Raw genomic sequence first — 24,280 nt, forward strand, 5'->3', positions numbered from 1 at the left:
CCTCCCATCGCTGCAGGACTATGCGATCCCACCAGTCGGAACTGGTCTCCCTCTTCCAGAAGCGACATTCTATGGTGTCCAGGGGATTAAGTATCATTTGCTGCACTAGAAGTGCCAGAGCTTAGGTGAAGAGGTCCCCTGGTCTGGGATGCTCTTCATGGTCTTGAATCAGTATATGGGCAGTGTAGATCAACTGCCCCATGATGTGCAGCACAAGGCCCATGAGCCTGGCACTGCTTTGCATCAGCTCTGGCACCATGATGTCAGTGCTGTGGCATCTGCAAGGGCAACCAGAGCATATAGCGTTTTTGGTGGCCCGCGAGGGGGTAGGCAGTGGAGAAGTGGTGTGTGAGAGATGCGGCTGTAGGGAGGAGCCCCTTTAAGCACGTGTGTTAGCTAGCCTCAGCAAGAAGCTACAGGAAGTGTCCACTGTCCTGGTGCCCTCCCCAGACTGCTTCCAGGGGTTCTAAATGTGATGCAGGCTTCAATCAGTGTGGACACGCTATTTCAAAATAATTCTGCACTATTTCGATGCTGCCTTGTAATGTAGACACCCTATTTCAAAATAGTTATTGTGGGAGTTATAATTTAAAATTAAGTTATTAAGAAATAATGTCCCTAGTGTACGCATACCCTATAGTAGCTACTCTTCAGAACTGGTTAGACAGTACAGAGCTAGAGGAAATGTGCATCAATGTTCAAAGATATTTTGAAAAAATTGAATTATAGTAGAACCTCAGAGTTGACCAGACAACCACACAGCTCCATTTGGAACTGAAAGAATATAATCAGGCAGCAGCAAAAACCAAAGAGGAGAAAGCAAACAAACAGTACTACAATAAAGGGAAAGCAGAATATAAAGGGAAAGCAAAATTTTATTTCTGCATAGTAAAGCCTCAAAGCTGTATCAAATCAATGTTCATTTGTAAGCTTCTGAAAGAATAACTATAATGTTTTGATCTAAGTTATGAACATTTTAGATCTATGAGGTGTTCATAACTCTGAAATTCTACTTTTGGTGGAAATAATTTTTAAAACGAGTCACAAAATTTGGCTACAAAAAACCATTAACATTATTGGGAGTTGCACAACTAAATTCTCATGCATAAGTCTGAAAACCTAGGAATGCTGCTCATCATCAGAACTGATTGGGAATATTTTTACAAAATGTTCATTCATCGTAAAACCCTACTTTCTTGACATGATAAAACTTTCCACAGGAAATGGTCTATTTCCACTTTCATTGGGAAAGTATCTTGGGTCCAATGGACAGTGCACTCATCTGGGATATGGGTTTCAGTTTCGACTCCCTGCTCCAGTGAATATTTGTATATATTTACATGAAGTTGAACAGCTTGAATAGGAGGACCCACCCAAAACAGCCAATACCCTAATGTACAGGGCACTCACCTGGGGTACAAGAAACTTTAATTCCATGTCCCTGCTTCAAATCTGAGCTTTGGAACCTGACTATTCCATGTGCCAAAAGTGAATGTCCAGATAGCTGGGTTATTGTCTATCAAGCCCTCTCTAAAAATTCCAAAAGGCCACTGTTTTGTCTGTCCCATTGCAAAATGAATTTTTGTATATATCTCCAAAGATTTTGCAGGACAGTAGAACCATTTCCTGGCTGGTTTTCGTCAGTGCGTTCTTGAGTTTTGAAACACAGCATTAGCACTTTTCTCAGGCTATTCAAAATGAGGAAGGTGTGGAGAAATAGGCCTGACTACCAATGTGATTTTTACACTTAGCTATTTCCATAAATAAATTAGATAAACATATTAATGCATTTGAAGCTTTCTGAAAACAGGAAACAGAACATTTCTCAGGACTTTTATTAAAAGAAAAGAAGACATCAAAAGAAAAGAAAAAAATGCATCAAATTCCCTTCCATAAATCTTGTAGGATTTCCATAAGTCATTTTAAAAAAATCTATACAGCACCACGAAGAAATAGACAAGATTAAACCAAAAATAATGGAAGTATAATCTTCAAGGGCAGATCCTCAGCTAGTGGATAAATTATTATAGCTCCACGGCAATCACCGGACCTATAACACTTTAAACTGTTTGAAGATCTGTTTTCTAGGGACAGTTCTCAAAGCATCATTTTCAAAAAATCCTTTCTAAAACAAATAAGAGGGGTCATGTTCACCTGAATTCTATTTATTCTCTTCTACGGTGTTGCTATTTCTTTCAGTATCCATTTGGGATGGGCTGTGTTCTCATAATAGTAAAGAAGCTACTTTTAAAGTAGTACCCTTACTATGCTCCCATTTGTGATAAAGAGCTTTGCTATGCCTCTTTCAACCAAGTGAGGCTGATCTTGGCAGTCTAAACAGCAAAAGTACACCAAATTTAACAGATGCACTACTGCAAAACTGTTACCAAACCAAATTAAACCAATATTTTAAGTCAAGTGTTTCATTAGCAAAACTGCAACAACATCTTGCAGCTTTAGCAACACAGAGAAGCTCAGAATGTTCTCTCAGGACCTATAAGCAAATGTTTGTATTTTCAAAAAATTAACAACACAGTATACTGTATCAGACTTACAAGTCGTCTTCTCTCCTCTTCTACAGCTATCAGTAGCCGGGCAAACTCTTTCAGTGACTGGGCTGTGAAACAGAAAGATCAACTCAATATTAATCTCATGAAATTCTGTTAATTTGAATGGAGCAATGATACATTTTCACAAACAGATCTACAAAGTAGGGAAGAGAGGGATAAGCTAAAGGTAAGAGCAAGGGAGAGGGCCAAGGATCCTCTTATGCCAAAAACTAGAATTCCACTCCTTTCACATCCTTAAAAACAATCAAAAGATTCTAAAATGAGGAAAAACTATTTATTACAAAGCAAGAGAGAATTCTTTAAACATAAACAAAGGAAGGCACCTCAGCAAAGAAAAATCCTTTGTTCCTTGTGTAAATGTGCAGAGAAAAGTTACTGCACAGGAGCACGGGAAATATTAAGTTAAAATGCCAGAAGTCAGAATGCAATGTTAAGTCTGCAAAAAGTCCATAATTGGATCCATTTTCTTATGGTTACAGATTGTCCTCTTTGGGTTTTTGTCCCAGTAGGTGTACTTTCTGAGGATTCATCTTGTCACAAAAGGATGGAAAGTGCAATTTAAAGGTAACATTAAGAGGGCTAGGTATGTTCACGGAAAGAAGAAATTACCTCTTCTTTCCTCCCTCCCCCAATATTAGTGTAAAAAAGTATATTAAATTCCCTGAAAAGTAGAATTACCCATTCTTCTAACCAGAGGTCATTATTGGGAAGTAAGGTCACTCTCCATTTGCCATCAACCTGGCAATGCTGGAAGTTGTGCATGAGCAATGAAGGACAGGATAGGACCCAAATGAGGGCATGTTTATAACTACCAAACATCAATTAAGTATCTTGACTGGGGAGAAAAAAAGATTTTATTGTTTTGCCCTTCAACTGTAGACTACACAGTTGGGTAATTCCAGGTACTCTCTTTTGTGAATAACAAAAAAGTTAAAAAAAAGAAGTGTCATGAAAGTTAAGCATCTTGAAATGTCACTGGTATAATGATCTAAATAAAGTCTGTTTAGAATTAACATAAATCAAAAGCTTATTTTGGAGGTAAATAGAAATATGAAAACATTAAGCTGTAAAACAGAACAACAAGGAAAACATTCCAATACTGCAGGCAATAGTCTGTCTAGGAAAGTGTCCAAATTTTGATATGCTTTTGGCAGAAGACTAGGGTAATCAGAGAAGATACATTTACATCCACTTGTGACAACACTGAACAGACAATTTTACACTTTGAGCATGTTGCAACTGGAATTTGAGAGAATAAGCTGCATACTATAAAAAGTTATTTCTATTTTCTGTTTTAATCAATTGAATCTTTATCTTTCACTTCTTCCAGATGACTTACTACCAGTAATGCATAACTGACTTCCCAAACATTTGTTTACACAAAATTTGGCTCACCTTCAGAGAAGAGATCTTTAGAAAATTTTGTTGTACCAGCTGCAGGGTTAAGAAGCAAGGACTTTGTGAGCAAGTGGTGGGAAAACTTAAAAATCCCTTTCCTTTGTTTATTCAGGTTGAACCTCCGAAATATGGGACTCTCTGGTCCAGCAACATCAGTGGTATAGCAAGGCTGCTGATGTTGCTGGACCAAAGAGCCCCAGAGACAGGAGCAGGAGTGAGCTGAAAGAGAGCAGGGGTTAGGGAGCCCCAGCTGGGCCAGCAGCGGCTGGGGAGCTCCTACCCTGGCTGAGGAAGCCCTGGCATTAGCTGTGCCAAGTGGCCAGGGAGTCCTAGAAGTGAGCCTGGCAAAGGTGGCTGGCCCCAGCTGGGGAACCCCAGTGGCAGTGGCGCTGGCCCTAGAAATAGGGTGATGTCCTGGCCAGGGAACCCTGGCAGCATCATGGCTGGTGGTGTGTGGCTGGGCGGCCCCAGCCAGGGAATCCCAGGGAACACACTGTGGCAGCACAACCAGAAGCAGCCAGGTTCTCCTGGCCAGGAACCCAGGGGACCTTGGGGCAGCAGGGTGGGGAGCCTGTGCCATGCCAGCGTTAGTGGGGCCAAGTAGCCGGGCAGGGAGACACGGAGAGAGGAGCCCGATAGTGGGGCAGCCAGCAGGGGACCACTGACTTTCCTTGGTCTGGCAAACTCCCTGATTTGGGACAGCTTAGGTCCCGAGAGTGCTGGACCAGGGAACTCCAACATGTATTATTATTTTCTAAGAACATAAAGAGCCATTAAGGATTTGCCACCAAATTCAATGGACAGCACTGCATAATTAGGACAGGTATATAATAATTGTTGAAGGTGGGTTATCCTCCTTTGAAGCATCCACTATTGGCTGCTGCAAAGACAGAATGGTGAACTTGATGAATCAATGGTTTGTCTTACACAAGACCTACATTCTTATACCCTCAGAATCTCAAAACAGAGATGAAAGTAACCTAATCCATCCCTTCCTTACAGTACTTTTTCTAGAGCTTTGTACAAGTGTAATGAGGGGGAGCATTTGAGCCTTATAATAAATTTAGTAACCACAAAGAACAGCAATTCCCACGCTCAGTTTGCAGAAGTGCCAATGGAAAAAATCATTTTGTACTTATAAACTGAGCGCAGGACTCAGTAAGGCATAGAAACATGGAATCCCACAGAGCATTTTTAAAAATCAAAGCAAAACTGACCTTTAAGCCGACAGACAAAATATCCTTTAACTGATCTGGGTGTCTCAGAACCATGCATATACACACTCTGCAGATCAGCTCCACAGACTAATATGGAAATGATAAAAAACAGTCCAAGCTTGACAATTGTACATCCAGCTAGGAGGTTTAGACACACAATTTAGTTAAATCCCCTAGTCACCTTCAAAAATATTATCCTTAGTGAATTTAAAAAGGTTTTATGCTTCTTGAAAGGTTTTATGTGTTTGATACTTTTGAATAATCCACAACTCCATCACTGAAGTCGATCGATGGGAACTTTGTATGTGTGTGTATGGGGTGGGGGGAGATTAAAGAACTCTTCCCTCTAGGCAGTTCTACCTTCTATCATCCCCTTCCCAGCCAAATGTTACAAAAAAGTTATTTGCTTTTTAGCTCCAGTATGCTCTTTACTGGTATTCCTGAGTAAGCAAATATTTGCAAACTCTCACCATGCTGCTAAGGTGACTGTTGACATAGATCTTTTTCTAACTCAAGATCTGTCCATCCCTCCTGCAGCTTCCTACCTACTGCTTTGGCTGACCTCATTAGCTTCTCTCTGCTCCTGCTTCACCAGCTACCTGTCCTCTGTTACTGCTGCAGCGGTTCAGCTCCTGCACTTACCTGCCTGACTTATCTCCAACTAGGTCTCCAGTTCTTCGTGCTTTCTTTCTAGGTTCAACTGTCTCTCTTTTCTTCTCACACAAAAAGCTAACTGGCAGATGGCAAATTACAGAGGGTCAGTATTCTCATATTTATATGTCCAACAAGTTAGCACAATACCACTTTTTCCTATAAAACAGAGTAGAACTTTTTTATTCCTGGCACTGCATGTTGAAGTGATTCTCCATCTATTACTAAATGATACCCTATTTTGTAGAAGGACATGAAACACTCTACATTTTATTATATATTCAGGAAACGAGGACGTACTTTATAGAACAGTTAAATTTCTAGTTCAGTCAGCAACATAAATTGTTTCCAGATTATTTCCCTGAAATAACTGGTCAGTTTTATCCATATGATAAGTTACAGTTGCCATATTAAATTTTTACTTTTGAGCTCTATTTCTATTTTATTTTTGCTGTGGAGTCATTTTGCCAGTGACAAATTTATTTCAATTGAATAATATACAGCACCCATTGTACAGAGCACTCTATGTATCTAAGCGTCAGATCCAAACCCATTGAAATCAATGAAAGTCTTTCCATTGACTTGAGTCTTGCCCCATATTGCATTCTTCACCCCAGGATCCAAACTCCTCATAAATGGCTACGCTCACACTACAAAGGTCCATGATATTAGTACTACTTTAAAACATGGTCAAGAAGATGAAAAATGTGAGCATCTCTGATATATAGCAATGCTCACCTTTTATCCGTTCAGCCTGGGGGGCAGCATTCAATATACATAATCAGAAACTTATGGCCTCCCTATTGCCTCAGGACAACTCCTCTCTCATCCATGAAATAAATTAAATAAAAATAAGTAAAAACTGACCTCTTAGCTGTACAAAAGAAGGCATCATAATCAATAGGAGAAAGAAGAGGAAGTTACTCACCTTGTGCAGCAACAATGATTCTTTGATGTCTCTTTCTGTGGGTGCTCCACTGTAGGAGAATCTGAGCCCCTGAGCCTCTAATTCAAGATTTTAGGTAGCACTGTCCATTCAGCCTGTACATGCACTCTCCTTCTCTTGTGGTCTACCCCCAGTTCCTTCTCTACTGCAGAGCCCTGAATTGAGAATTCCAAAGTAGAGAGAACTGGAGCAGGTTGTAGAGCAATCATAAGGACACAAAATTTAAGAGAATCATCATAATGGCACAGGTGAGTAACTTCCTCTTCAAATAGCATCCTTATGGGTGCTCCATTGTAGATGACTTCACAATAATTTTGTGAGCTGGGTCTTCAGAGTCTGTTAGTGCAGAAAGCAATGTGGAGCCAAGCATGGCACTGAAGGTCGAGGCTCCAGTGAACACGTAGTGGTCTATGAAAGTCTGAGCAGAGATCCAAGTCACTACTGTATGAATTCCCAAGATAGGGACATCTTTAAAGAATGTGACCGAGGTATAGACTAAACTCATGGAGTGCATACAGACTCTGGAAGGAGAGGATAAGCTGTCCTTTAGTAAGAGTGATGAATACTAATGGAGACCTATTTGTATAATCTTTGAGCTAAAATTGCAGAACTGTTGGATCTTTTCACTGAGGAAAGAAAAAGGTTTAGGAGACCTTCTGAAGTCCTACGTCTTGTCCACATAAAACACCAGCAATCTTCTAATATCCAGTATACTAAAGATTGCCCCCCTGTTGTCTCAATGTGGGTTTATTTTGGGCGGAGGGTACGGGGAAGGGGAAGACTGAAGATGGATTTGTTAATTCAAATGAAAGGCAGAGGCCATTTTAGGGAGAAACTTGAGGTGCACCTCAGTGTTACTGTGTATTTTAAAAAGCCTGTGAATGTTTTTTTCCTATGTGTCTAACTGAAGTGATGGAAATCAAAAATGCTGTCTTCGTGGACAGGGTAAGAGACAGAAAGTTGCCATGGGCTCTGTAGTAAGATGAGGGCCTGAAACAAAAGCCCATGTTGCACAGGCTTGGTTTGAGGCCTGAGGCCTAACTAATAATGGACAACATTTTGCTAATATAAAGCAAAGCTAAACTGTGAGCAAGTGTCAGGCCCCTAACTCACAGAACTTGGCACAAACAGAGCTGTGTGTGCAAAACACTAATTGGTAGTAGGCCCTGGTGTAGAATAGTAATTGGTACTGGTCATAGGTTAAAAAAAGCACATTCCAAAAGGATGGTTACACCAGCTTATTAAAAAAAAAAAAATCTTGGCACATACACTCCCCACAGATACCAACCCAGATTCAGGAAAGGGTCTAAACTGACAGCATGATGGATAGAGATAATCTAATCAAACCATGAGGTACAGGGTGATGGGTGGTATCTAATTAGCGGGAGGGAGGTAACCTGATGTCAGAGGGTGGTAACCTGACATCAGAGGGGGATAACCTGAAACATAAGGACTGATGCATAACTTGTTTGTACCTGTATATAAAGTGGGCAGTCTTGTGGGAATAGTCTTTGTCCAGCTGGGGCAAAGCAGTGGAGGGGGAGCAGTGGAGTCTCATTTTTTGAGGAATACAGGATCTTTCGAAAAAGGGTTTATTTTCGACTAGACTGCCGTTTTTTGCCCGAAAAAACTCTATTTTGGAAAAAAGCGGTGGGCATGTTTATGCTAATGAAGCTTGGGATATTTAAATCCCCACTTCATTAGCAATTTTGAAGTGCCTAATCTATATCCCTCTGTCAACAGAGAGGTGTTAGTCAGGTGAGCCCACTGACTGAGCTGAGTCCATTGTACGGAGAACATACGCATAGTGGTTCAATAGAGTCTACTGATGACCAGGGCTCGACAAATAATGCAATCTACTCACCCGTGGTGAGCAGACTGCAACCCAGAAGAGCCGGGTTCAGGCGATCTACACATGCGCAGATCGCTGGACAGCGCGGCTGGCGAGTGGGGCTCGCTGCAGTTCGGCGAGCCCTGCTGATTACTATTACTGTACTTCGCTTAAGCATAAACCTTGTTGGGTGCCTTCAATCTTTATCTGATTTATAGTCTTTGGGAGCTCTCTCAGAGTCTCCTGTGTTGACTAATTGTGCAAGTCAACATGGCACAAATTGAGCACACACGCATGCAGCCTTCTGGTTATCATCACTGATGGAGTAGGAAACCTGTTACAACACCATGTCTGTAAATCCTGATCTACTACATTGATGACCCTACTCCAGGCTCCAAGGGCCACGGGAGAGTGAAGAGGGGGGGAGAAGTACATGGCACTTCTTTAAGCTGCATGGCAGCACAGCTTCACAGGCGATTAATTAACCCCGCCCAGTCAGAGGCTCAGGACTTCATGCACTGAGCTGATTGGGTTGGGGTGATTAATCACCTGTGAAGCTGTGCAGCCCCCCAGTTTAGTGGGAACACTGGGGGAGGGGGGTGTCTAGTTAATACTCTCAGAACTAAAGAAAGATAGAAGGAGGTGGTCTCACATGCAGGAAGAGATTTCCAGTGCTCTTAACGAATGTACATGTCTGTTGGCCAGTGAACGCAGTATCTGTCTACTTGACAGTGAAAAGCTGTTATAGCTAAAAGATGTTTCTTAAAGGCGCTGATAGAATTTTGACTCTTCACAGTCTAAAATGAGAAGGAGTGAGGAAAATATTGAGTCTGTGTGCCTAGAGTAACACCAAATTTGGGACTGCTTCCATTTCTGTAGACACATACATCAAGTGGTCAGTTTTCTTCTTTGTAGCAATATGTCCCTTTCACCTGTCACAACATTCCACTTCTGCATCTTGAAACCATGAGAAAGCCATGCCTGGAGATGGTGGATCCAGAAACCGAGGTGAAGGATTTCTCTGATGAATTAAGAGAGCAGATGATGAATGGGCCAAAGAAGAACCAGAGGACATACCAACATCTGTGCCAGGTAAGGGAACCAAACATAACTTGGTCAGTAGGAGGCAGTCAGATTGACATTCTCTGTCTCCTCATATTTCAACAGGCCTTGGATAGCAGAGGAAATGGGGTAGAGGTGTATTAAACGTCCCTGTCTCAATGGAGTTGCACTCATTGAAATAAGGACTGAACTAGGTTATTTGCTTACATTGCATTTATAATCCTTACAATGAAAGGATTTTTTTAAAAATTTCCAACAAACAAGATACATTATATTTGACCAAAATAGGTTTCTATGAACAAATAATAACTCTGGTGAATATGATAAAGATTTTGACTGGGTCAGTAAAAGATGCAGCTTAAAAAAAGTCTTCATATTACTGTTTGGATCAAGTCAGTGTACTTCATGCAAATTAAATACCAAGAGACACTAAAGCCATTTGTTTTCTGTATGACCTACTGTACTCTGTCAGGAAATCTGAATTCCACACAAGTCATAACCTTTTCCTACTAATTCTACAGTGTGTAATGCACATTCCTTATCAGACAAGACATACATGAACTAGAGTAAATCAAAAAGAAAAAAAAAAGGAATTTTTACAATAGAAAATGTCTTGGGTCACTGAACAGTACATTATAAAAAATTATACCTGAACAAATACTGGAAAAACAGAGGAAGAAAATGTAGAATTCAATTTGTTTACATTATTTTTAATAATGTTTATTTATTTTTTCTGAATCCATCTTCAGATAAATTAATTCAGCAGAATAAGGAAATGCATTATTGTTAGGTCATTTTTAGTAAAACAGAGCAAATACTTCCTTAATTAGTTTATTTATATCCAGTCAAAGTAGTTAAAAGGTACTAGTTTACATTATTGGAATAGTTTTACAGTCTGCTTCCTATGTAAATACTATTGAAAGAGTTTGTAAGATAACACTTCACATTATGATGGGAAAGATGTCTACAAGACACAAGTTTTAACATGCAAAAACAATTTTGAACATACCCTACTGTTTATTTGTGGCTTTGTTCGTCACAATTACAGCAGGTCTCCAGCTGTTTTCTCTGGAGCTTTCAAAAATCCAGCAATAATTTGCTGGACAGTTTCTTTTTTAAAAGAAACAGCTCCATCTTTTTTATTTTTGAACTTCTACTCTTTTCATTTAAATATTCTTTCTTTAGTTTGCCTTGTAAGGAAGCAAACTAATGTTAGTAACAGCTTATTCTGAGGAACCATTTCACATTATATATGCCAAGAAAAAACTTTTCTATAGTCTTTCAGAATGTGATCTAGGATGGATTTTGTCGTTCATATGAACAAAAAATGAAATCATAACTGACCTTAAGAAGTTTTGTTGTATATTCATGTATATAGAGTTTACTTCCTGGTATAAGATGTATACCTATTTTATAATCTACTGTAGATACTCTATAAAACACTTTAAAATTAGCCTTATATTGTATTAACATTGAAATTTGACAATAGGTTAAAGATAAACATTACTGAGCTGTTTTCCGCAACTTATATCAAAATAATCCAGATTTTATATAACCTAGCACTAGGTACATTATTGTTTTGTATATGAAAATGAGTGAATTTAAAGATAGAAGATGAAATTAAATGATGGGTTTCAATATATGACTAAAGCAGAATTCCTTACATCAGAATAAAAGGCAGAACAACAACAATAAAAAAACCAATCATCCGGACCCTGTTTCTGGCAAGTGGAGGTTTAGCAACACTGATAGCACTAGGAAGAAACATTAACAGACCTACCCTCCAATTTATCTAATTCTTCTTTTAATCCAGCTACATTTCTCATTTCCACAACATCCTCTGACAAAAAGTTCCACAGGTTGCCTGCGTACTTTGTGAAGAAGCTCATCTTTGTTTGTTTTAAATCTGCTGATTATTTATTGTCATGGATGATGTATTATTTCACTAAGGATTAATAACACTTCCCTATTCCTTTTTTCCCCACCCCATTAATGATTTAATAGACCTTTATCATATCCTCCCTTAATTGTCTCTTTCCTAAAATGAATAATTTCTGTCTGTAATAGCTCCTCATACGGAAGCTGTTCCATAACCTTAATAATTTTATTGCTCTTCTCTATACTGTTTCCCATTTTAATGCATCTTTTTTGAGATTGGTTGACCAGAAGTGTGGGGCATACCATGAATTCAAATAGTGACATGGCATTTTCTGTGTTATTAACGATCTCTTTCCCAGTGATTCCTAATCATATAGGATGATAAAGCTGCTTTTCTGAAGGAGTAAATTCATTAAAAAAAACCACACACAACAAATAAATTTAGACAAAGCACATGCCAGCTAAAGCTTATGAGTTATCTTTCAAGGCTTTCATTTCCTTTTTGAGGGTTGAGGGAGTTTCCCTGCCACTCCCACAGTAATACATCCAGAAGGAGTAGGGAACAAATTACAACATTTTATGGAATGATTTCATTTTAGATTGTTTTTCTGTTACTAGTCTTACAGGTGTATGTGTGGGAGGGTGGGGGTTGGTTGGTTTGTTTTGCAGGGCAGGAGTGGAGTGAGATGGGAAGATTACAAGTCATGCTTCCTCAGTTTCCACAATGAGTTGATTTAAATCAAAATGATATAAATAACCAGTTATAGTATAAATCAACGAGCAGGAAACCTTGATTTAAATAAATTATTTTTATCATGATTTGCACTTGTACTTTGTTTTTGTCTCAAAGAAAAGTTGATTAAAATGGCCATTGGTTGGTAGCCATTAATACATGCTGATTTGCAACTAAATACAGCTTTCACATGAAGCTTGATACATACATACGTACGTTCGTGTGTGTGTGTGTATGTGTATGATAATAAGCCTTCGCTATGTCTCTATTTATTTAAGCAATGATATAGTTTAACAAACATTCATATAAAGTCTTAATTTTTACTTTGTTTCTATTATAACATTGTGAATGATATATATTTTAGTTACTAAATGATTACTTTTACTTGTGACATATCAAGCTCTATTTGGATGGAATTTCAAATTAATGAAATATGCACAAGAACAGCATTTTAATTTTTATTAAACTATGTTAAGTGGGCTAGATACATAAGGAAAAAATTATGGGTTTTACATTTAAAACTGACTGATGTATTGAACAAAGGAAGAATTAAGTATAGTTAGTGAATTGAATGGATTTTTTCCGGTCACCATATCCTTCAAGATTTTATAACTAGTAGATCATATCTTATCATGCCTAGTTTTTTATTATTATTATTCATAGAGAGAAAGAGGAAAACAAGCTTTCATGCTTTTTTCTATTCCCAAATGATTTAACTTTGAATGAATTAGTTGAATCATCTGAAATTATGAAAATATTCTCTCTACCTCTTCAGAAAAGGTTACTACTGTCAAGCAGTGTTTCAAAAATTCAGTAAATGCTAGTTTCTGATGTTCAGACAATAACTTGTATCAGCTTTGTTATTTGACCTCATTTGAAATTTTGTAACAAGCTTGTGCTGTATAATTTACATTATTTTAATATATTATAATAATTTTCAGCTTACACAGATTGCCAATTACACATTTAATTTAATTTATTAAAAATAAACCATTTAATTCAAATCTGATTAAATTAAAAATCCAATTTGTTATTTAAAATCAGCTATTTTTATCCATCCTCAGGGGAAAAAAAGGAAGAAAAAATGTCTGCGCAAAGTCACTGGCATTTACTCCCAAGATATTAGAGGAAGCAGACTTACTGATCACTTTTGGTTCTACTGTCAACAAGATAACTTATACCCAAATTTCAGTTTACACAGCTAAAAGGTAAGGTATAACAGACACAGATACTTTGGTTCTTCCCTTATCCAGACCCGGTCTCCATTGCCCCCCCTTTACAATTAGGTCTGAATTCTAATTTTAAAAACCCATACATTATTTTTAACTTCATAGCATTTCAATTTTGTAATTTATATCAAACCAATTATTTTGGACAGAACTTCTGTCTGTTGATTTTGGGTCAGAACTTCTGTCTTTTTCTTCCTCTGTGTTTTGAAGCTTATTTGTTTAAATAAAACCATTGGTCATATAACCCAATACAATATTAAACCGGAGTGAATAAAGTGTTCTGCGAGTAACCAGTCTGTCCATATTTCCAGTTATAGACGAGAAATATTCAGCCTCAACATTCCATAACAGATGAATGGGAAGGAAATTGTGCAAGACACTTCAGTGTTTGTCAGCTCACACAATTTTCACTGAGGTACACACACTTAAAATGAGAGAAAACACATGCTATTTTAATTTTCACAGCTGTATAATCATTACATGTAGATGGTTCTGTGTGGGTGCCGAAATAAAGGGTGGTACAAGGAAATGCAACAGACTTGAAAATACAGCTGTGTCATTAATATATTTTCCTTAATAAAATGTAATAAAAGATATGGCACAGTATCTGTCTGAATAAGTTCAGCATTGGAAAACTGAAATAGAGTTCATGATGTATTTGCTCTTTTCTTCTTAAGGAAATGTATAGCCATAAAGTGTTTGTAGTTATTAATTAATCATTATTTCAAGTGCTCGAACCTAAGATACTTTAAAGGAGCCTCATTTTCAGGAAGTGCTAAGCACCTACCTTCTTAAAACCAGGCATAAAATCATAGAAATTGTAAAGCTGAAAGGGACCTTGAAACAGCATCAAGTCCAGTTCCGTGTGCAAAGCCAAGACCAAGTAAACCTAGTATTTACACAAGTTGGGCACCCACAAATTGAGACATCAAGAACCTCTAGACACCGCTGAAAATATACGTTACTGCCCATGAAGCATGCTATGTTGACAACCCCAATAGTGTCTACTTCCCAAAACACTGATCATCAACAATCCTCATTCCTGCTCTGTAGGGATGCTAAGATTGTAGGTATTTTTTTCTATGCAGCCATCCATATTGATTGTTTGACACCTCTACTGAGACTGTCCGCACACCGCCTATCATAATGGTGTCTGTGGGAGCAATAACTGAGCTGGGAAAGACGTGGGAGTCAGCAGGGGAAGGTGAGTTAATGGGAGATCTCAGAGTTCGTCAAGTCCTAGGTTTGGGGGGAGAGGACAGGAACAGAATAACCAAATCGAACCCTAAGGTAACAGGGAAAAGAACAAACAGCCCCCTCCTCTGAAAACATGAGGGTGAAGGTAGCTGAGAAGAGGCAGAAGCAAACCCTCCAGCTCCACATTTAGAAAGGCCTTGGCTACTGCTCTGTCGCCCCGTTCTCCCTGCTTCAAGAAGAGAAGTCCCAGCATTTCTCTGACTACCACTGTGGCAGCTTCCTTTGAGGCTCCAGATGGAAAAACAGAGCTGTGGGCCAAAGCCCTCCTCTCCACTCCATTCTTCTGTTGTGGGCATTACACAAGATATGCATCCAAAGGCATCTGAGTGCTGGATTTATCTGCTTCAAGAAAATCATCCTAAAATCCTAAAGAAACACAACCATCATTTGATCACATATTAACTGGTCTAAAATCAAACATGGCAGTGATGGAAAAGAACTTAATTAAAATTGTGTTTTAAAAACATTATGAAACACACACACATGCAGATTACTTGCAACACATTTGTTGCTGTTTATTTTCTGTAGACTTTAAGCATCCTGGTAGAAGTTACCAGGAAATCCATGTCATGATTCAGATGATCTTTTGTCAGCTTCCTGCAAGTTCCCTTTAGTTCCCTTTCCTTAAGATATCTGCCTTACATTTAACTCATCCCCCCCCCCCCCCCCCCCACACACACACTTCCTTACAAGCTGCACTTATCAGCATAACTAGGCAGGTGTATTGTGCATAAGAAATCACATCCTATAGAACGGTTACTTACCTCGTAACTGCTGTTCTTCGAGATGTGTTGCTCATGTCCATTCCAACTGGGTGTGTACGCGCAGCGTGCACATGCCATCAGAAGTTTTTCCCTCAGCAGTATCCTTAGGGCCAGCAGGGGAGACCCCTGGAGTGGTGCCAGTATACAGGCCCATATATACCCCTGCTGGCCCCCTCACCCACTCAGTTCCTTCTTACCGGAATACTCCGGAGAGAGGGCAGTGGGTGGGGATTTGGAATGGACATGGGCAACACATCTAGAAGAACAACAGTTACAAGATAAGTAACCATTCTTTCTTCTTCGAGTGATTGCTCATGTGCATTCCTAGGTGACTCCAAAGCAAAACCTATGGAGGAGGGCCAGGTACTGAAGCTACCAAGGAGTGGAGAACTGCCAGAGCGGCGTCCACTCTGGCTTGATGCATTAGCGCATAGTGACTGACAAAGGTATGGACTGAGGACCATGTGGCAGCTATGCAGATGTCCAGTATGGGAACCTGTGCCACAAAAGTGATGGAGGAGGCCACAGTCCTCGTGGAGTGCACTCTAAGGGAAAGAGCTGGCACCCCCACCAGGGCATAACACTCCTTGATGAATGCGGTAATCCAGGAGGAGATCTGCTGAAAAGACACGGGCTTACCCCTCACCCATTCCGCAATGGCCACAAAAAGTTGTGGCGATTTTCGGAATGGTTTTGTCCTCTCTAAATAAAAGGAAAACGCACGTCTAAAGTGCATAAAGCCTGTTCTTTCCCAGACGCATGCTGCTTAGGGTAAAACACTGGCAAGAAGATATCTTGGGAGGTGTGGAAGGAAGACACCATCATGGGCAAAAAAGCTGGGTGTTGGCAGAGCCTGACCTTATCTTTGAAATACACCATGTAGGGGGGATCTGAGGTGAGTGTCCTGAGCTTGGATACCCGCCTAGCAAACATAAGCGCTACCAAGAGGGACACCGTGTATGATAGTTACAGGAGGAAACATGTCGCTAATGGCTCGAACAGGGGCCCTGTGAGCTTAGAAAGGACCTACCGAGGAACGGGTTGCCGAGGGGAACGTGCCCCGCCCTGCCACTGCTGTCGTGTTGTCTGACAGAAAAAGGACAGGCTTGCCCTTGAGGTGGGGAAGGAAAACTACACAGGCTAGTCGGACTGCCCAGAGCTCCCTGATATTCATATGCAGGGAGATCTTATCCACAGATGACATACCTTTTGTGTGCATGTCCCCCAGGTGCGCTCCCCAGATGGTGTCCGATGCGTCTCTGACAAGGCGGATGGAGGACACTGGTCTGGAGAACGGAACCCCTGCACAGATCACCACCTGGTGGGTCCAGCAGTCCAATGCAAGGAGAACGGGAGCAGGAACCATCACCACCCTGTCCCATTAGTGGATGACCGGGTTGTGGACTCGCGATAGCCACATCTGTAAAGGGCGCATATGCAGTCTGGTGTGCTGCACTACATAAGTGCAAGTGGCCATGAGGCCCAGGAGATGCATGCAGGTCTGGGCGGTAGTCACTGGAAAGTTCTGGAGCTCCCTGACCTCCATTTCTTTTGTGAGGAACTAGGAGCTGGGTAGAGAGGCTCTCGCTGATGAAGAATCCAGAGTGGCACCCCCAAACTCTATTATCGGGGTGGGAGTTAGGGTTGATCTGTCCAGATTTAGAAGAAGACCTAAGTCTTCGAAGAGCCCGCGGGCTATGGCAATGTGAGCTCTCACCTACGACTTGGAGGCCCCCCCTCAGGAGCCAGTCGTCGAGGTAGGGGAACACCTGAATGCCCCTTTTCCTGAGGGTGGCGGCCACCACCGCCATGCATTTGGTGAAGACTCAAGGGGCTGTCGAGATTCCAAAGGGGAGGCCTGTGAATTGATAGTGGTCTGGGCCCAAGTAAAACCAAGGAAACTCCAATGGTGAGAGGCGATTGAGATGTGAAAATAAGCGTCTTTTAAGTTGACGGCAGAGTACCAGTCTCCGGGGGCTAACGAGGGAATTATGGACACCGGTGTCACCATTTTGAATTTTGCTTTGGTGATGAAGGAATTGAGGGTTCTGAGGTCTAGGATGGGACGGAGGCACCCTTTAGCCTTTGGGACCAGAAAGTAGCAGGAATAGAACCCCCTGCTCCGAAACTTGGGGGGAACGCGCTCTACTGCCCCTCTCATAAGAAGATGTTGGACCTCTTCTTGAAGCAGAGACTCATGAGAGGGGTCCCTGAAAAGGAACGGGGTAGGAGGTTGGGAAGGAGGAGGCGAGTGGAAAGGGATTATGTAACGCCTTTCCACTATCTCTAGCACCCATCGGTCCGACATAACAGACCACCAGGGCTTGGAGAAAGTGGGATAAATGGTCCCAGAAAGTTAGTGGGGAGACTGGTAAAATGCCCTTGGGGTCCCATCAAAACCCCCTGATGGGGGCTCCAGGGTTTGTTGGGGGACGGGCACGGGCACGGTTGGCATCTGTTGTTCCTGCTATTGCCACTACGACGGGAGAAGTCAGGACATGGGGCCTGAGGGGGCTCTCTAGGAACATTCCTATTTATGGAAGTGAGCCTCTGGGTAGCTAGAGTGTGCATGCCCAAGGATTTTAGGGTAGCCTGGGTATCCTTGAGCCCACGGAGCCTCTGATTGGTCTGCTCAGAGCAGAGAGAAGGGCTCTCAAACGGGAGGTCTTGGACAGTGTTTTGGAGCGCTGGAGGAACCCCAGAATCCTGGAGCCAGGAACTACGGCATAGGACCACACTTGTGGCCATCACCCGGGCAGCGGCATCCACCATGTCAAGAGCCACCTGGAGTGCTGCTCTGGAGATCGCTCTCCCCTCCTCGTGGAGAGACTTAAACTCTGAGTGGGAGTCCCTGGGGAGCAGGTCCATGAACTTGTCCATGGATTCCCAGATGTTCTAGGTGTAGCGCGACAAGAAGACCTGCTGATTGACAATGAGGTATTAGCAGGTCAGTCTTTTTGGTCTCTCTGTTCTTAAGGGTGGCAGCAGACTAGCCTTGTCTTTCCCTTTGGTTGATGGCTTGTACCACCAGGGAGCCCAGGGGAGAGTGAGAAAACAGGTGCTTGTTGCTCTCTTGGAGAACAAAGTACTTCCTTTTAGCTCACTTATCAGTTGGGAGAATAGATGCAGGGGTTTGCCACAAGGCCTCAGAAATTTTGGCTACAGTTTTATTAACCTGAAGAGTCACTCTGGAGGGGGCATCGGAGTGTAGGATGTCTACCGTAGGGTCCAAGTCTTCGGACACCTTCTCCACCTGGGCCCCGAGACTTTGGGCCAGGCGGCGGAGAAGGTTCTGGAGATCCCTACTGTCCATTGAGGGCATGGGTGGTGCGGAATTGCCTAAGGCCTCGTCCAGAGAAGAGGACAATGACCCCTTCTGGACCTCTCCTACAGGGGCGTACATGTGGGGTGGATCTTGCGAGGAACCCAGGAACGAGGATGGGGAAGGTTGGCTCACTGGAGCCACGCTCCCCGTGGGGCCTGGAGACGACTCACTTTTGACATCCATGGGGATTTTCACTCTGATTTCAGTGGAAATACGATCATCCCATGAACTCTTTAGGACAGATTGGGAGTGGAATTTTCAAAAGCACTTAGGTGACTTAGGAGCAAAGGTAGAACAAAAGGCTCTTCAGCCCCCCCTAACCTTCTCAGTTTGAGTACCGTAAAGGGAGGAGCAGAGGAACCAGCTGGTTCCTAATACTCACAGAAGGGAAGAGGCGGGGTGCAGCCTCCCTCAACTAGCTGGCTTTTTATCTCCATCTGCTAGCCCTCTCCCTACCTATGAGAACCGATTTGGATTACTATGGAGAAAGGGGGAAGCTCTGCCTGCAGCAACTCTGATTATTCTACCCAGGAAGCAGGCAAGTGGGACATGCAGCCAGAGGTATCAAATTGGCCAGAGGGCTGGAGCTACATGCATCATTGCAAGATGGCATGATTTGGGGGTAGAACCAGAGCTCTCACATGCACTAGCACCGCTCAAGCCAACATATAAATATACCGTATTTTCCGGCGTATAAAATGACTTTTTATACTAAAAAATATCCCCCAAAAATCGGGGATCGTCTTATATGCCGGGTATAAACATACTGTAACTTCGGCTACATACAGAACGTCACTGTGCTGATACTGTATGTACCGCGCTGAGCCAATCCCGGCAAGCGGTGTATTCAATTAATGCATACAAAACCTGCTCGGACTGGCAAAGGTTGTAATAGCCCACCACTGACTCAGCCAATCCGAGCAGGCTTTGTATGCATTAATAGAATACACCGCTTGCCGGGATTGGCTCAGCGCGGTATATACACTCTCAGCACAGGGACATTCTGTAAGTAGCCGAAGCTACAGTACTGTATTACCGCACATCCAGCGGCCTAAAAGATTAGGGACGTTCTGTAAGTGGGTGTACAACAAATGGCTGGTAGAAAAGACCCCATCGTGGCTCCAGCAAGAAGAAGGAAATCTGAAGCCAGTTTCAAGCTGAAAGTTGTAAACTTTGCCAAGGAACATAATAACTGTGCTGCTGCAAGTCAATATGGAGTAACAGAAAAGATGGTCCGAGACTGGAAAACAAATGAAGATGCTTTAAAGAGTATGCCAAGTAGTAAGTGTGCATTAAGAAGAGGCACCCCACATTGGTCAGAACTTGAAAAGCACGTAGCAGACATGGTGCATGAGCATCGTCAAAATGGTTATGTAGTGACATGAAACAAAATACGTATGTTTGCACTTCAGTGGGCCAAATCTAACCCAGATCACAGCAAAGGATTTAAGGCCACTGTATCCTGGTGTACTAGGTTCTTGGAAAGGCATAATCTGGTACTGAGGCAAAAGACCAAAACTGCACAAAAATTACCTGCAGATCTCGATGGCAAAGTAAGTCTTTTCCATCGATATGTATTACAACAGCGCAAGAAACATGGCTATGTGTTAAGTCAGATCGGAAATATGGATGAAACTCCTATGAATTTCGATATGGTTGGAAATAAAACTGTTAATCCAAAAGGTGCAAAAACAGTGTTAAAACAACAGGACATGAGAAGTCCAGTTTTACAGTGGTACTAGCATGTACAGCTGATGGCGCCAAACTAAGACCAATGATTATTTTTAAAAGAAAAACAATGCCAAAAATCAAGTTCCCTGTTGGAGTTTTTGTATATGTGAATGAAAAAGGCTGGATGGATGAAGAAGGGGTAAAGCTATGGCTTGATAATGTATGGAGTAGGCGACCAGGTGGACTTCGTCAAGAACGTAGCCTACTGGTGTGGGATATGTTCAGGGCTCATTTAACTACCAGCACAAAGAAAAGGCTGGCAAGAATAAACACAGATGCGGCACTTATTCCTGCAGGATTGTCATCATTGGTACAGCCACTGGATGTGTGCCTAAACAAGTCATTTAAAGATCGCATTCGAGAACAGTGGAATGAGTGGATGGTTAGCGGCGAAAAGTCATTCACAAAAGGAGGAAACATGCGTGCACCACAATTGGATGTTTTGTGTAACTTTGTCATAAAAGCCTGGAATGATATTGATGCAGAAACAGTAATCAAGTCTTTCAAGAAGTGTGGCATATCAAATTCTTTGGATGGTATGGAGGACGACTTCTTGTGGCAAGATGAAGGGGAAGCCGAAGCTGAAGCCACACCATCTGATTCGGAATTAGATCCATATGATGACTGTCTTACAAATGTACCACAAGATGTCATTGATGAACTTATGATGTCAGAGGATGAACATGATGAGGATTTTGAAGGATTTTAAGTACCGGTAAGTCAAAACCATTTTAATTAAAATTATTTAAATCAAATCTGATGTTATTAAATGGTGTTGCCTCGGAAGGGGGGGTAGTCTTATACGGCAAGTATAGGCCAAAACCTATGTTTTAACTGGAAAATTAGGGGGTCATCTTATATGCCCAGTCGCCTTATACGCGGAAAATACGGTAGCTGTGTAGCCACATGGCAAGAGCAGCAGCTCAGACTAATCACCCAAGTCCAAACCTAGAATCTCAGACAGGTTAGAACTTGGGCAGCCAGCCCCATCCATTGCCCAAAGTGCCGTAGCCCCTGCCACAATGATTTCAACTTGCTAGCTCAGTAGAGCTAGTGCTTGTGAGTCTACCAAAGATGGGAATTATACAGCCAGGCTGCAGCGTAGACAGACCCTTAGTATGCAACACTCTGTGCACACAGTCATTTTGACATTAGCAGAATCATGAGGCATGCCTAAGGTACAACCGATCTCAATGTCGTTCATTTTCACTTTAGGTCCTTAGAGCAGTATCTTTAGTTCAAAGGTAAATGGCTATTACAATGTGTGTAAGATGATGCATCTTCAATATCCAAGATTCTTGGTTCTTTACTGTCCTGTGTTTATCGAAATTTGGAAGATGAAAAAATGCAGGTGTCACATTATTGGATTTTGATGTGGTTAGGCAGATCACTATTGCACCCACTAGTGAGAGTTTGCCCCATATTCAGTGCAAAGCGGGCCATGTGAAGAGCCGATGAAAGATTATGCTATGCTGACTTTGTCTAGGCTACTCATATACTTATACAATCTGTGTGTGTAAAGTTATGAATGTACACTTCGTATTTATATTTTAAATGTTTTATACTGACTGGGTGGTTCCTCAGTACTCACGGACAATGACTCTTAAGGGTTGCCAGTTGACACGGGTGGAACACACAATGGCCCCTTGCCTGCGAAGGATACACCTGGGTACTACATGGCTCCTTGCCTAAAAAGGACAGAAACTGCTTGTGGGTCATGTGATCAGCCTATTTTGGGAGGCACTAGCACCCAGAAGATGAATGGGTTTTCCCTCCGCAAAGGTAAGATTATAAAAGTACCATGTGGGTGCCTCCATCTTGCCTTCACTTCTGCCCTCTGCTCCAGAAGCAACACTGGTAAGGACAGAAGGCCCAGAAGGATTTGTTGACCCATCCTGACATAGAATGTACTTCAGAGACTTTTAAGCTGGCAGTTTGTTACATCACTGCTAAGAACCTACATCAAAAACTTGGTGATTGATGTATGTAATGCATTCTCTTTAACAATTTCACTCACAACCTTTTTTTTCTTTTTTACTAATAAACTTTTTAGATTTTAGAGCATTCTCTTTTTGGTAAGATCCAAGGTATAAATTGACCTGGGACTGCGTCTGGTCCTTTGGGACTAGGAGAACCTGTTCCGAGTTGACGAGACTGGTTTTATAACTTCTCATCTGTATAATAAGGTGTTGTAATAACAGGAGAAGTGTTGACCAGCACCCTGTGACCAAAGGGTTCAACTCAAGTAGCTAGCAAAGGTGTTGGCCAGGGGGCCAGGAGAACCAATTGAGATAGAGGGATGAAATCTGAATTGTATAGAATTCCTTGCCTGCTTTCTTTGTGGGGGAAAAAATTAAACCAGGAGTTGAGGGACAGAGAATGACTTAAACCCATGAAGAATTACCATACCTCCAAGGAATCTGGTGCATGAAAGTGGACTGAATAAAGGGAAGATTGAAAGTAAGTAAAGGGGAAAAGTGACTCTAGTTGCGTTCAGGGTATTTTTTTTTCTTTATTTTGTGGTTTGGTTTGAACTGTTCTGTATGAATCTATGCCTCCCCTCCTCGTTTATCATCAAGCATTGTGCCCAGAGATTTTTTTTCTGTGTTTTAATTTGTTTTCCTTAGTTACTCTGTAACATCTAGCTTTATCAAATTTATGCTTTATCAAATTTATATTTTGTTTAGTAATAAAAATCACTTTTTTAAAGGGGATAATTTGATTATTGTGTCCTGGAAGATACAGGAAGTCTATCTGTCTGCTTCAGACAGAGGACAGCTACTACAGACTGCAACTTGTTTTTCTTTTCTTTTTCCAAGCTCTTTTAGGGCAAAAGAGCTTGGGGAACCCCTGTGGCGGGAGTTCAAGTGTTCACCCATGGTTTTTAGGGATAAAAATCACTTGATGGTGGCAGGAATCCCCAAAATCGGTGTATTATGATGGGGGGGGGGGTTGTAACCAGTGTCTGTAGAGGCTTGTGGGTTTTGTTTTGTTTTTTTAGCTTTGTAGGTGCCCATCTTCTGCACTAGGAGTGTCAGAATGCGACTTTCCTCCCCGCCCCCCACAAAGAAAGCAGGCAAGGAATCTTATACAATTCAAATTTCATCCCTCTATCTTGAATGGTTCTCCCGGACCCCTGGCCAACATCTTTGATAGCTACCTGACTTTAATCCCTTAGCCACCAAGTGCTGGTCAGCACTCCTCCTGTTCATTACAGGTCTGGTGCTGACTGTGGTACAGGGAACGCTGAAGTGTCGAAGGGGATTTGCTCGTGAGACTTCTTGCTGGCCGGAGTGGCAGCTGGAGTGCTCTGTGTGACTTATAGGGAGGACCCCAGCCTTGGGCTCTTAAGTAGCCCTGGTTTTAAGCATTTTGACTTGATAATACCCTCATAGTGGTGCTCCAGACCAACCTGGTATATTACAGCAGCTATTAAGGGAAGAATGACTTATACTAAGCCACCAATCTAATGCCTTTCTAGGTTACATTAACACACCAGGATCATCCACTGTACTATTTGCTCCTGCATGCAAATGTAATTTTTTGTAAGACTTAGCTTTTCAAACTGTACAAACTTATATTGTAATTTGCATGTCACTGTGATCAATATCCATACTGTAATATTAATTCGTAATATTATGGCTCTTGTAATGCTGCAGGTGCTGTCACTGCATTTCAGAACAAGATA

At 41.7% G+C, this 24,280-nt stretch overlaps 1 protein-coding gene across 1 annotated transcript in view; it reads right to left on the bottom strand.

Moving 5' to 3' along the window:
- Positions 1-1,015: 1,015 nt before the first annotated feature.
- The window catches only part of LOC112546742 (rho GTPase-activating protein 42-like), a 105,691-nt gene continuing 82,426 nt past the window's right edge, over positions 1,016-24,280 (bottom strand). Inside the window, exon 3 of the mRNA XM_075917088.1 lies at positions 1,016-2,617. Coding sequence (XP_075773203.1) covers positions 2,517-2,617 — 101 coding nt within the window. The 3' untranslated portion in view covers positions 1,016-2,516. The remainder of the gene's footprint in view (positions 2,618-24,280) is intronic.

Source organism: Pelodiscus sinensis, unplaced genomic scaffold, assembly GCF_049634645.1.
Source record: "Pelodiscus sinensis isolate JC-2024 unplaced genomic scaffold, ASM4963464v1 ctg79, whole genome shotgun sequence".
Taxonomy (NCBI): domain Eukaryota; kingdom Metazoa; phylum Chordata; order Testudines; family Trionychidae; genus Pelodiscus; species Pelodiscus sinensis.